Source organism: Salvelinus alpinus, chromosome 2, assembly GCF_045679555.1.
Source record: "Salvelinus alpinus chromosome 2, SLU_Salpinus.1, whole genome shotgun sequence".
NCBI lineage: Eukaryota > Metazoa > Chordata > Actinopteri > Salmoniformes > Salmonidae > Salvelinus > Salvelinus alpinus.
The window spans coordinates 105,052,793-105,067,792 of NC_092087.1; the positions used below are offsets into that span (position 1 = coordinate 105,052,793).

Here is a 15,000-nt window from a genome sequence, read left to right on the forward strand (position 1 = left end):
CAGAGAGAGAGAGGGGGACAGAGATAGAGAGAGGGGGACAGAGAGAGAGAGAGAAAGAGCGTGGAAGGTTAAGGTGACAGAAATAAAGAGAGAGTGAGGGAGTGAGAGAATAATTGCAGAAATATTGAGGAGAGGAGGAAGAGGGTGAAGAAGAGAGGGAGAGAGGAGCGGGGATATGACAGGGACAGAAAATGATAGAGGAGGAGGGAGGGAGGGTGACACAAAGACACGAGGAGAGAGGGAGAGAGAGAGAGAGAGAGAGAGAGAGAGAGAGAGAGAGAGAGAGAGAGAGAGAGAGAGAGAGAGAGAGAGAGAGAGTGAACAGTAACTGGTTTTTAAGATGAACTTGTAAATAACATAAATGACATAAATAAATAACCAGGATCTGCAGAGAAAAATTGCAGATTGCTTTTTCATTCTCTCTCTGTGTGTGTGTGTGTGTGTGTGTGTGTGTGTGTGTGTGTGTGTGTGTGTGTGTGTGTGTGTGTGTGTGTGTGTGTGTGTGTGTGTGTGTGTGTGTGTGTGTGTGTGTGTGTGTGTGTGTGTGTGTGTGTGTGAGAGAGAGAGACAATGGGTGTTTCTCAAAATGCATACTACACTCCGACTTCCTAATGAAATGTTGCCTGTTCACATCGTATATGTTGCCTGACTACAATATTGTATCTTGACACCTTAATAAATACATGCTGCGTTCATTTTGGTATGTTTACCTACCTACGTACCGTAGACGGCAGGCCCACAATTAGTACTGTTTGGGCTAACTGGCTAGCTACTAGTACTATTAGGGCTAACTGGCTAGCTATTAGTACTGTTAGGGCTAACTGGCTAGCTACTAGTACTCTTAGGGCTAACTGGCTAGCTACTAGTACTGTTAGGGCTAACTGGCTAGCTACTAGTACTGTTAGGGCTACCTGGCTAGCTATTAGTACTGTTAGGGCTAACTGGCTAGCTACTAGTACTATTAGGGCTAACTGGCTAGCTACTAGTACTGTTAGGGCTAACTGGCTAGCTACTAGTACTATTAGGGCTACCTGGCTAGCTACTAGTACTATTAGGGCTACCTGGCTAGCTACTAGTACTATTAGGGCTACCTGGCTAGCTACTAGTACTATTAGGGCTACCTGGCTAGCTACTAGTACTGTTAGGGCTAACTGGCTAGCTACTAGTACTATTAGGGCTACCTGGCTAGCTACTAGTACTATTAGGGCTACCTGGCTAGCTACTAGTACTGTTAGGGCTAACTGGCTAGCTACTAGTACTGTTAGGGCTAACTGGCTAGCTACTAGTACTGTTAGGGCTAACTGGCTAGCTACTAGTACTATTAGGGCTACCTGGCTAGCTAGTAGTACTATTAGGGCTACCTGGCTAGCTACTAGTACTGTTAGGGCTAACTGGCTAGCTACTAGTACTGTTAGGGCTACCTGGCTAGCTATTAGTACTGTTAGGGCTAACTGGCTAGCTACTAGTACTGTTAGGGCTAACTGGCTAGCTACTAGTACTATTAGGGCTACCTGGCTAGCTACTAGTACTATTAGGGCTACCTGGCTAGCTACTAGTACTGTTAGGGCTAACTGGCTAGCTACTAGTACTGTTAGGGCTAACTGGCTAGCTACTAGTACTGTTAGGGCTAACTGGCTAGCTACTAGTACTATTAGGGCTACCTGGCTAGCTAGTAGTACTATTAGGGCTACCTGGCTAGCTACTAGTACTGTTAGGGCTAACTGGCTAGCTACTAGTACTGTTAGGGCTACCTGGCTAGCTACTAGTACTGTTAGGGCTAACTGGCTAGCTACTAGTACTATTAGGGCTACCTGGCTAGCTACTAGTACTATTAGGGCTACCTGGCTAGCTACTAGTACTGTTAGGGCTAACTGGCTAGCTACTAGTACTGTTAGGGCTAACTGGCTAGCTACTAGTACTGTTAGGGCTAACTGGCTAGCTACTAGTACTATTAGGGCTACCTGGCTAGCTACTAGTACTATTAGGGCTACCTGGCTAGCTACTAGTACTGTTAGGGCTAACTGGCTAGCTACTAGTACTGTTAGGGCTACCTGGCTAGCTATTAGTACTGTTAGGGCTAACTGGCTAGCTACTAGTACTATTAGGGCTACCTGGCTAGCTACTAGTACTGTTAGGGCTAACTGGCTAGCTACTAGTACTATTAGGGCTACCTGGCTAGCTACTAGTACTGTTAGGGCTAACTGGCTAGCTACTAGTACTGTTAGGGCTAACTGGCTAGCTGTTAGTACTGTTAGGACTAACTGGCTAGCTACTAGTACTGTTAGGGCTAACTGGCTAGCTACTAGTACTGTTAGGGCTAACTGGCTAGCTACTAGTACTGTTAGGGCTAACTGGCTAGCTATTAGTACTGTTAGGGCTAACTGGCTAGCTACTAGTACTGTTAGGGCTAACTGGCTAGCTACTAGTACTGTTAGGGCTAACTGGCTAGCTGCTAGTACTGTTAGGGCTAACTGGCTAGCTACTAGTACTGTTAGGGCTAACTGGCTAGCTACTAGTACTCTTAGGGCTAACTGGCTAGCTACTAGTACTGTTAGGGCTAACTAGCTAGCTACTAGTACTGTTAGGGCTAACTGGCTAGCTATTAGTACTGTTAGGACTAACTGGCTAACTACTAGTACTGTTAGGGCTAACTGGCTAGCTATTAGTACTGTTAGGGCTAACTGGCTAACTATTAGTACTGTTAGGGCTAACTGGTAAGCTACTAGTACTGTTAGGGCTAACTGGCTAGCTACTAGTACTGTTAGGGCTAACTGGTAAGCTACTAGTACTATTAGGGCTAACTGGTAAGCTACTAGTACTGTTATGGCTAACTGGCTAGCTACTAGTACTGTTAGAGTTAATGAATTGAGATCTATTTGGCATAATATTAGTTTTAGGTCATTTCTGCTTGTTAAACTATCTGGTTAGCTACATTATTATGATTCACATATAGCTAGCTGATAGTTATGAAGTAAAACGGTTGCTTTGTGTAAATCTGGTTTTGTCTCTGTTGCCATTGTTGTCCTGGCTGGAAGACTGTTCAGTGAATGGGTACTGTAAGTCAATAGGGCTAACTGGCTAGTTAGCTAGCCACCAAGAATTGGTAGCTACCCACGAAAAATGTACATTTACCTTCCATGACATTAGTTTGAGGTAATTTTTGCCTGTTTAACTAGCTGGCTAGCTAGATTATCACGATTCACACATCTAGCTCTCTCTCTCTCTATCCACCTCTCTCTCTATCTCCCTCCCTCTCTGTCTCTCTCTCCCTCCTTCTCTCTCTCTCTCTGTCTCTCCCTCCCTCTCTCTCTCTCTCCCTCCCTCTCTCCCTCTCTCTCTCTCTCTCTCTCCCTCCCTCTCTCCCTCCCTCTCTCTCTCTCTCTCTGTCCCCATCTCTCCCTCTCTCTCTCTCTCTCTCTCCCTCCCTCTCTCCCTCTCTCTCTCTCTGTCTCTCCCTCCAGCCGTTACCGGTTTCTGAGTATAATGGTAGTCCAGAGACGGTGGGATACCGGGTGTGTGTCCGGCGGGCAGACGGCCGGGGAGAGGAGAGGCTGGAGGAGGTGGCGGAGGTTAGAGGTCAGGGGTCAGGGGTTAGTGGTCAGCAAAGCGAGACGATGCTGGAGGGCCTGGCTGAATGGACGGAGTACCAGTTGAAGATACAAGCCTTTAACTCCATAGGAGCCGGACCATGGAGTACAACACTGACCACACACACCAAGGAGTCAGGTAAAAACACACACACTAATACACTCAGACATACCGTGACTCACACCTACATTCACATGAGGGTTACTTTAGCAGGTGCCTCGGAAGAGTTGTCATGTCAATCAAAGAAAAGAGACTCTCCTTTTAGAGACTCTCTCCTTCTAGAGACTCTCTCCTCCTAGAGACTCTCTCCTAGAAACTCTCTCCTTCTAGAGACTCTCTCCTAGACTCTCTCCCTCTAGAGACTCTCTCCTAGAGACTCTCTCCTTCTAGAGACTCTCTCCTAGAGACTCTCTCCTAGAGACTCTCTCATAGAGACTCTCTCCTTTTAGAGACTCTCTCCTCTTAGAGACTCTCTCCCTCTAGAGACTCTCTCCTAGAGACTCTCTCCTAGACTCTCTCCTTTTAGAGACTCTCTCCTCTTAGAGACTCTCTCCTTCTAGTCTCTCTCCTTCTAGAGACTCTCTCCTTCTAGAGACTCTCTCCTTCTAGAGACTTTCTCATAGAGACTCTCTCCTTCTAGAGACTCTCTCCTTCTAGAGACTCTCTCCTTCTAGAGACTTTCTCCTAGAGACTCTCTCCTTCTAGATACTCTCTCCTTTTAGAGACTCTCTCCTTCTAGCAGGGGTGTCAAACTCATTCCATGGAGGGCCTAGTGTCTGCAGGTTTTTGGTTTTTCCTTTGAATGAAGCCCTAGACAACAAGTTGTGGGGAGTTCCTTACTAATTAGTGACCATAATTCATCAATCAAGTACAAGGGAGGAGCGAAAACCTGCAGACACTCGGCCCTCCATGGAATGAGTTTGACACCTGTGTTCTAGAGACTGTCGTGTCTTTGCTATCGTTAAATTGAAGACTTACTAGTTTTTATCATAGATTCCTATAATTAGGGATTACGCGACCACTTGAGTAATAGCGTAACTAATTAACTATGAATTCGAGGGCACCAGGGAAAGTTATTAGATTACAAGGTTATTATTTCCCAATATAACCTTTCCGATATTTTCCTATCTGATCAATGGTCTTCTAATTCAATTTGTATTTATTCTACCTTTCGTCAGTCTCATTCCAAACGTCGTAAATCGCTGATCTGCACGAACCCAGTCTTCACTATGAGTCATCCATACATCAATTGTCTTAAATCATTTATTTATTACTAACTAATTAATTCACAGAAATGCATAAACAAACAAACTTAAAATAGTTACATGAAATGGTGGAAGGAATATGCCCTAGTGGGCTAAACCGGCATGGCGGCTGTTAGACAAAGGGAAAGTTGCGTTCGACTAAGAATTCACTACAGAGTCCATAATTATAACAATTGACATGCTAATCCTTACACATGAACGCTCACTCATTCGGGAACAATTGCAATCAATATATATATAGTTACGTCCAGTGTGTGTGTCGTTGGAGAGAAGTTCGTTTTGGTTGGAGTGAAGTTCTGTCTCGGTTGTGTATTGTTCAGATGGACATTCGTTAAAGAATGATTGTTTCGGCGGTTGTCTTTCTTCGCGTTCAATGATACCGAATTCCTAGCTGCAGACTAGAAGTCAATATCAAAGACTTGTTATGATTCGTATAAGAGTTTTAACCACGTGGGATGGTTAAAAGATTCAGCAGTCTGTTCTCAAACCTTTGTCCTCTCGTGATTGAGAGAAACATGGCCTTCTGGTAATTTCCTAAAGAGTTGGCTTTTATTCAGATAGCAGAGAGGGGTGGTCCCATGGTCTCTGACCCAACTGGCTCAGGGGCGGTCCTTGGATTTAGTTCAAATACAACCAAATAGTTCAAATAGTTCAAATACAAATACAATTGTATTTTCCTTCAGTAAACAGTTCAAAATCATATTACACAATTATACAAACAGTATCATACTCACTCATTCATTTTATACAACAAACAGATGTTAACCTCATATCTGAGGTTATTATATAAACAGCGGTATGGTAATGTGGTCAACCCGTCTCTCCTGAGTTTCCCACATGGGGACAAATGGACCGGTTCATAGCTGGACCTTCACTGATCATTCATGCTTTTGCAGGAATATGAAATATGTTCGTACCCCAAGTTCTGTGAGGTGGAAGAGAATTCCTTTGTCCTGAAAGTTTACTCTCTCTCTTAATACTGTTTAGCCATGAGGAGATCCTCAGGAATTTACAACGTCTCTCTGTGATCACAGCATGGGTTGAAGGAGCAAAGGGGGAGGCAGGGAGAGGGGGATGGGGTTTGCTATACCCACGCAAGCAACGTCATGACATACCCCCCCTGGTGGTTTGGATCTTCTTTGTCCTGCAAGTTACAAATCAACATAAAATCATGAACACGTGGTGTCCTGCTTGTAGATCATCGTTGCAGTCCCCTCTGGTGGTTGAACTTGGTAGGCTTCTCTGAAAGCGGAGCAGTCCATCACAAGGATGGCAGTTGATGTCCGGTTGGTGATCGCCGTTGCGGTCCCTTCTAGTGATGTACCTTGGTAGGTTCCCTGGAAGCTGCAAAGTACCCCAGGGAGGGCCAGGGGATGTCCTGGTTGGTGATCGCCGTTGCGGTCCCCCCCTTGGTGGTTTACCTTGGTAGGCTCTCTGACAGCGGGCATGCCGCCACAAGGATGGGCCGTGGGTGTCCGGATTTGGGGTCGCCGTTCCGGACCCGTCGTCTGGTTGTCGTCCAGACTGGAAGATCTGAGCAGTAACTTAGGCAGATGTTAACAACGCACACACACTCATGAAATATATATATAATTACATTCATTCCCCAATGAGCGGCGTTGTGGCACTAAGTGAATGTTGTATGGGGAAGTTGTTTATGGCTCTATCACTTCCTAAATGTCAAAGGAACTGAACCGAAAAGGAATGAAAGCATAAACAAAACAAAAATATACAAAATATAGTTCTCACACAAAAATCATCTAATTGGACTGTATTCTATATACAGTGGGGAGAACAAGTATTTGATACACTGCCGATTTTGCAGGTTTTCCTACTTACAATGCATGTAGAGGTCTGTCATTTTTATCATAGGTACACTTCAACTATGAGAGACGGAATCTAAAACAAAAATCCAGAAAATCACATTGTATGATTTTTAAATAATTAATTTGCATTTTATTGCATGACATAAGTATTTGATCACCTACCAACCAGTAAGAATTCCGGCTCTCACAGACCTGTTAGTTTTTCTTTAAGAAGCCCTCCTGTTCTCCACTCATTACCTGTATTAACTGCACCTGTTTGAACTCGTTACCTGTATAAAAGACACCTGTCCACACACTCAATCAAACAGATTCCAACCTCTCCACAATGGCCAAGACCAGAGAGCTGTGTAAGGACATCAGGGATAAAATTGTAGACCTGCACAAGGCTGGGATGGGCTACAGGACAATAGGCAAGCAGCTTGGTGAGAAGGAAACAACTGTTGGCGCAATTATTAGAAAATGGAAGAAGTTCAAGATGACGGTCAATCACCCTCGGTCTGGGGCTCCATGCAAGATTTCACCTCGTGGGGCATCAATGATCATGAGGAAGGTGAGGGATCAGCCCAGAACTACACGGCAGGACCTGGTCAATGACCTGAAGAGAGCTGGGACCACAGTCTCAAAGAAAACCATTAGTAACACACTACGCCGTCATGGATTAAAATCCTGCAGCGCACGCAAGGTCCCCCTGCTTAAGCCAGTGCATGTCCAGGCCCGTCTGAAGTTTGCCAATGACCATCTGGATGATCCAGAGGAGGAATGGGAGAAGGTCATGTGGTCTGATGAGACAAAAATAGAGCTTTTTGGTCTAACTCCACTCGCCGTGTTTGGAGGAAGAAGAAGTATGAGTACAACCCCAAGAACACCATCCCAACCGTGAAGCATGGAGGTGGAAACATCATTCTTTGGGGATGCTTTTCTGCAATGGGGACAGGACGACTGCACCGTATTGAGGGGAGGATGGATGGGGCCATGTATCGCGAGATCTTGGCCAACAACCTCCTTCCCTCAGTAAGAGCATTGAAGATGGGTCGTGGCTGGGTCTTCCAGCATGACAACGACACGAAGCACACAGCCATGGCAACTAAGGAGTGGCTCCGTAAGAAGCATCTCAAGGTCCTGGAGTGGCCTAGCCAGTCTCCAGACCTGAACCCAATAGAAAATCTTTGGAGGGAGCTGAAAGTCCGTATTGCCCAGCGACAGCCCCGAAACCTGAAGGATCTGGAGAAGATCTGTAGGGAGGAGTGGGCCAAAATCCCTGCTGCAGTGTGTGCAAACCTAGTCAAGAACTACAGGAAACGTATGATCTCTGTAATTGCAAACAAAGGTTTCTGTACCAAATATTAAGTTCTGCTTTTCTGATGTATCAAATACTTATGTCATGCAATAAAATGCAAATTAATTACTTAAAAATCATACAATGTGATTTTCTGGATTTTTGTTTTAGATTCCGTCTCTCATAGTTGAAGTGTACCTATGATAAAAATTACAGACCTCTACATGCTTTGTAAGTAGGAAAACCTGCAAAATCGGCAGTGTATCAAATACTTGTTCTCCCCACTGTACGTCCAATGTTCTGGCAAAATGACTATCATGGCATTGTCTCTAACGCCATATCTAGGGTTTTCCTACTTGGTGTGTTGCTTAGGCACTATCCTAAGTTGATAACTATATGATAACTTTACAGCTGTAAGGCACTAGTTTTGGGCAGTCTACAGGGATGACCTATGGACTTCTGGGATGGAAACTGGTGAGTGCTGTAGAGACAAAGGCCTAGAAGTAAATGTTCAACTTTACTAAGGCTGGTATTTTGCTTGGACCCTTAAGTGATCCTAGCATAAATCCTAATTGGATGTTCCGTTGTGCATGTGCGTTTATGCTTAAACAAGCGCACATGTCAAGGGAAGAAAACCAAGTATCCTGGCAGATTACAACTTGTTCAGAAAGAGTCTGACGTAGTCAGGAAATTTTCAGGTCGATGCCTGGAGGTCAGTCAGAATTGGCGTCGAGGGAGTCTGTAGTAGTTTTTACTAAGTCACTGTGTCTTCCACTATTGTAGTGGTGATAGGTATGACGTCTATTTCATAGCTATGTTATCCACGGAGGAGCTAACCTCACGACGGAAGTACTATAAGTCTTGGACCCGTCGTACGTGGTGTGATCATGGTTAGTGATTCTAATAATTTTCCTCCTGAATGAAGGATTCTATTTATTAGTGGCATGTGTGTTAACCATTGGAAGAGTGCACTGGAGATTCCCTTCCCTGTGTTGCACTCTGAGTGACTCCTATGTCGCTATTGTCAAGGGTAATTTGATTGGTTAGGTCTCTAACCTCCTTACTGATTGTAGCTAGACTGACTGTTGCTGGTGTTGGTACTGGTGCTCAAAGGGACCAGTTATCCTACCGATTTATTTTGAAATATTATAATACCGGAACACATGATTGGAGCATTTTACTAGTTGTATTGTAGTTGAACCTACGCATGGCAAGGAATGATTATTATTGCCATTTGTTTTGGAGGTGGACAAGTCCACTGGACTTCCTTTACGACCAGTGCGGTACACCTCAGTACTATTTTTAGATGTGCTCTAAGATCATCCCCGTCTAGGGGCCTGTCTGCTCCTCAATGTTCTCATAGAGGAGTTTACAACTAGATTTGATTTATGCTCTGGCGGCCTCGTACGGTGTTGTCCATAGTCTTGACCCCCCCACCGGCCTCGATGAGGCTCATCATGGGTCTGGGCTACTATTCCCCCCCTTTGTGTCTCGGGACCCCCCCACCAGCGGGTGGTGTTGGTGTCCGAGGCGCAAATGAAAAGATCGGACCCGATGTACGAGTTGTCAGCGGCCGCGTTGTTATGAGAATGGCTGTAACCTTTCAACCAAATCTCCTGGTGTTTGTGCTTCAAAACGCTCAGTGGCTGTCGAGGCATGTCAGTCCCCACCGCGTGTGGCAACCTCTTCAGTACCTGCGAACTGAGACGAGGATATCGGTCTGTGATATCGCAAAGTGTTTCACCAGTGGGAATCATCGGGTCAGTTGCTGGACTGACGCCATTAGTGTCATTGTAAGGGTTGACAGTCCCCAACAAAGCGGAAGGTGTATCATCGGAAGCAGAGTATACTCTGCGCATCAATGTTTTTCTTGCTGAGACGGCCGCAGTACTTGCGGAAATGTCTGAAGGGCAAGAGGAGTTCATCTCAACTACCGTATTGCACGACTGCACGGAGGAGGGAAGTTGCTTATTAACAGAGACAGCTGGCTCGAAATCATGAAAAGAATGGTCAATCAGGTTGGCTGATGGAATGTGTCGAGATATAGTAATATCTCCTTGGATCGGATTCTGCCCCAAGAGGTTTTTAAACGTCTTTTTCCCAAGGGGTGCTTTTGACAGATATCCCTCGTGACTGACTGCGTTGCAGCTAGCGTTAGGGGAAGACAGTGTGGTCAGTGGAGAAGGCAGGGTGGCCTGTGACCATACCTGGTTGGTTTTCCAATCCATCAATGGGAGTAACCGATCCATCAAGTCTGCTCCAAGTAGCAGGGGTACAGTTTCGAGGCTGGTAACGTACACAGGGTGAATGAGCGATACGTCCTTGAAGTGTAGTTTCAGCATGACTCTCAATGTGAGAGGCGAGGTAGTCTGAGTGACTCCTCGAAGTGTAGTGTCGCATCGTTCTACTTTTAACCAACGTTTAGTTGGCTCCAAAGCCCTTTTTAGATCATCAAACAATGTTTGAGAGATGAGTGATATTGTCGCACCCGAATCAATTAGCGCATGACACGTTAAGCAGTCCTCCAGGACTGTTTCCAGGTACGGGCGTTTAGATTCGTGGTTAGTGGACATATTCCCCACAAAGTGGAGTGATTGTTCGCAACGACGTGATGTGCCATTTCTGTTCAAGGTGGAAGCAGATTGACTTTTACGATTTTGAGTGGGCTTAGTTTTAACGAAGCGTTTGACCTTTTTCTTCGCAACCTTTGTATCAGAGTCTATTTGCAAAGCCCGGGGGCTTGTTTCTTGATCAAGCGGGCCCTGGATAGGGTCTTGAATGAGAGCGGGAGAAATTTGAACTTTAACGTCCTTGCTAAGGGTGTTAATTCCTGCGGACCTGGTGTCCGGTAATTCCCCGTCTAGTCCTTGTGACTTATCTTTTACCCTTTTCTCAAATTGTTCTCGCTTTAGTTCTTCCCGTAGTGGAACTTCTGGGGAACATTGGTCTACGTTTTGATTGTCCTTCAACCCTTTGTTACCCTTGTGCTCTGACACTTTGTGTGGGTTGGGTGCAGGAACGTAGCGAACAGGTCGATTGTAGCGGTAGTCATGTTGATTGCGACGTACTTTACAGTTATTTCGACCGCGGAGGTTATTGGAATCATGGTTTCGTGGTAGAAACTGTTGTTGTGCGTCATCTCTCAACGCTCCAATACCTGATAATGCACCCTCTAGCTGGAGTGAGTGCTCCTGGTCAAACTTCAAAACCGAGTGGTCAGGGCTCTTAGCGTTGTGAACTTTTGATGCCTCAAAAGCTGTGCTTGCAAGCTCTCTGAGTTGTAAGATAGGCAAGCCAACGTGGGCGGCAGGGCCCAAGTAGGTAATGAAGGTAGGATACATGTTCGACAGGAACATTTGTTTAAAAGGTAACAGGTCTTCCATGCCTGTTTCAGTGAATAGGCCAAAGTAAGCTGAACGAAGCCTATGATAGTAAGCTTGTGGGTGTTCGTTCCGAGCTTGTTTAACGGTGTTAGCCAGTGAGCTATTGTGTTTGCGAGTCGCAGAACCACTGAATTCTACTTTCAAAGCTGTGGCAAGTTTAGCGTAGTCATTTAGCACGTGTTGCTGTTGTAGACGAATGAACCTTGTCACGTGTCTATTTGACGTTCGCTTCAACAGGTAAACCCTGTCAGAAGCTGTAGCGTTCGGGTAGCCATCCAACGCGTCCTCTATGTCAGTTAGGAACGTCTCAGTATCGTTTGGCTGACCTGGAACGGGGTCAAAGGTGGGGAAATACTTGACGAGTTTGTCAAGGTATTCCGCGCCAAGCGGGCGGAGAGGGTTGGCTTCATCCTGTGGAGAGATTGGGGCCGAAAGGCCAAGAGAAGAAGCCAAGCCTTTGTTGTTGGCCAAGAGGTGCAATATTACTCAGTGCCGAATGGCCAAGAGGAGAAGACTGAGGGACACATGAGGGAGGCAAGGTCTGAAACCTATCGTCTTTACTCCTGTGAGTACAGGGCTCCGGTTGCTTGGATTGGTAGTCGCGCTGTAGAGCGTGACCATTCTGGACTTCATCCAGATGGTACCTAAGGGTGGTATTCTGCTGCATTGCAGAGTCCACTTGAGCGCTTAGAGTACTGATTTTGGACACGTGAGTGTCACACTTGCTCCTTTCGGTCTCAAACTTATCTGTCATGGTTTGCAAATAGAGGTCTCGAGTACGGAGCGAGAGATTCAGTGATGAGATTTCCGCTGCTTGCTTAGAAATCAATATTTCCATCTTCATCACCTGAGTTCTCTCATCATTCATTTGGTCAGCGACTTCACTGAGTTCTGCTGATTTGTCATCCAACTTTGACATTATGTTCATTAACTGATCGTCTTTGGTCTGCAGCGTTTTGAGTAGAACCGTGTTATTTTGAGTAATGTTCAACATAACTGCATGCATGTTATCAAGTTGAGCGCTCCTGTTTGTAGATAATTCTTCAGATTTATCTAGTTTGGCGTGGACATCATCGTGTTTAGTTTTGTATAAATCGAGTTGTTCCAGTAGCATTTGATTTTGTTCCTGTAGAAAACGGTTTTGTTGAAGAGCTTGTGCTTGTTCATCGTCATACGTTTTTGCAATTTTATTTAATTGTTCAGTTTTCAAGCGCAGCTCCATAGCTAGCAGAATTTTTCCATTTTCTGCATTTGTCATTAGTTTCCCGGTTCTCTCCACCTGTCCCTCCATGTCTGCCATCACCTGCTCGTGCTTCAGCTGTGCACTGCGGTGTTGGACAGATGCCAATCTCGGGTGGCAAGACATCAGGGCTAGACTGGAGAGAACCTTTACGAGGCTTGCGCCTGATGGTTGATTTTGGAAAGTGCTGTCTGCTTTTCCACTAAGGGCATAATTAGTGTTGGTATCGCTGCTGAGGTCAGAGATCAATACATTTGCGGGTGGAGGTTCACTAATTAGCGGGCGGGTGGGGATTACCCCCTCTGATGGCTTGCACATTATTAGAACATTTTGAAAGGAAAAATGTTTTTCCTAATTTTCCTAAATTTGGTTTTGGAATACAGTAATCCCTCGTTTATCGCGGGGGTTACGTTCCGAAAATGACCCGCGATAAGTGAAATCCGCGAAATAGAAAACTTTTTTTTTTTTTACAATTAGCAACTATTACATGTATACAAATACAGTGACTCACGTGTAGGCCGTTTCGTCGACATTATGGGTTTAGGAGATGTTCGAAATTACAAGATAATTTGGCCAACTTAATGTAAATTTGCCAAGCTGTTTTATGTACGTACACATAACTGCACGAGACGACAAAATGATAGCACAATTCGTAGCATGTTTTGATACAAGAAGCGGGAGTGAGTTTTTAGCGAATCAGAATGCAGAGCACAATGCACCAAAAAAAAAAAAAAAATGCATTATGAAAATCCGCGAAATAGCGAATCCGCGATAAGTGAACCGCGAAGTGGCGAGGGATCACTGTATATTGGAAGCTGCAACGACAAGTTTAATCTATTTATAGACGTTAATGAGCTATCAGTACTGGACAGTACTGTGGAAGTTGGACGTGAATGAATTTGCAAAAGCAAATTGAATTAATTAATCAATGCCAATGATTAATTCTACCTGTGTATGCTATCTGGATATTAAACTTTAATTAACATGAGATGTGGCTTCATCTAGGTTATGATACGTTTAAAAGTGTCTCATTTGATTGGAAGAACATTAAATTATGTTCAACAATTTAACTTATTAAATTGAATGAGACGATAATCCATACAATCTCTGTTGATTGGATATCATAAGTGTGAACAGGAGACCAAATGTTTGGAACATTCAACACTGTGGCACTTCTCCCTAAGGCCGAAACCACATGGGATTCCCGCTGGGTCGGGGCTTCTGTCAGTAGTGGATTACTGACTGGGTTTTTAAAAACCCAAATTTTACTGATTGATCAATTTAATGATAAATCAAACCTGTATAGGCAATTTGTGAATTAAACTTTAATTAACCTGAGAAGTGCTTAATCTAGGTTAATATGAGAAGTTTAAGATGTCTCATTTAATTGGAAGAACCTAGAAAGGTATGTCCGACAATTTAAATAAATAAATTGAATGAGACCCAAACAATTGATTGCTGGATTATTTAACGTGATCCACGTTTGGGTTTCGCCACCTCTTTTAAGGGATGTACTTGCGGTTCTTTACCACCAGGATGCGAAATGCTGAAATCAAACGGAAGTACAAAGGGCGGGACTTCCGTCGCGCGAGGCGGAGGATTTTAAACAGCACAGAACGTGAAAAAAAAAATTCCCTCTATTTTAGCTTGCACCTCGTGGATTTCCCACCTCGTGCTTACCCTATGTTGTTCAGAAATATCACGCTTTAAGCACGAAAGGGTAGGATAGGGTTCCCTCTCAAAATGGAGAGAGTAGGTTTACTTGTGACGTCTCACGTTAAACCATTCGGCCTACTTTGCTAGCGTTATGTTGACCGGAGCGACACGGTACATAAATATAGCTATGCCTGTAGTCATTCCACAGTGTGGTAGGCAGACAAATACTTCGGCTCGGTCACCGAACGAATATCTTCTAATTTCTAACCTTATTGGCTCTAGAAGTTAATATTGACCGACAGAAATAGTACCGTTTGGCCTAACGTACTAAATCTGGAATTTACCACTCACTGCTCTGACGCTAAAAGATCGGAGGCGCAATGTAGCCTCTTCAAATAGGAATCCACACACACAAGCAATTTTTATAGAAAGCAGTCTGTTTGTACAATTTCTGTTTGCACAATTGATATTTGGAATTACACAGCAGAAACTAATTCTATCTTAGATCCTCACACGGGGCACCATATATGTCGTGTCTTTGCTATCGTTAAATTGAAGACTTACTAGTTTTTATCATAGATTCCTATAATTAGGGATTACGCGACCACTTGAGTAATAGCGTAACTAATTAACTATGAATTCGAGGGCACCAGGGAAAGTTATTAGATTACAAGGTTATTATTTCCCAATATAACCTTTCCGATATTTTCCTATCTGATCAATGGTCTTCTAATTCAATTTGTATTTATTCTACCTTTCGTCAGTC

At 44.4% G+C, this 15,000-nt stretch overlaps 1 protein-coding gene across 1 annotated transcript in view; it reads left to right on the top strand.

Annotated features, from left to right (window-relative positions):
- Window positions 1–15,000, top strand: part of LOC139547594 (protein sidekick-1-like) — a 458,168-nt gene that overhangs the window by 387,868 nt on the left and 55,300 nt on the right. Inside the window, exon 25 of the mRNA XM_071356530.1 lies at window positions 3,462–3,726. Within this exon, the coding sequence (XP_071212631.1) occupies window positions 3,462–3,726 (265 nt within the window). The remainder of the gene's footprint in view (window positions 1–3,461; window positions 3,727–15,000) is intronic.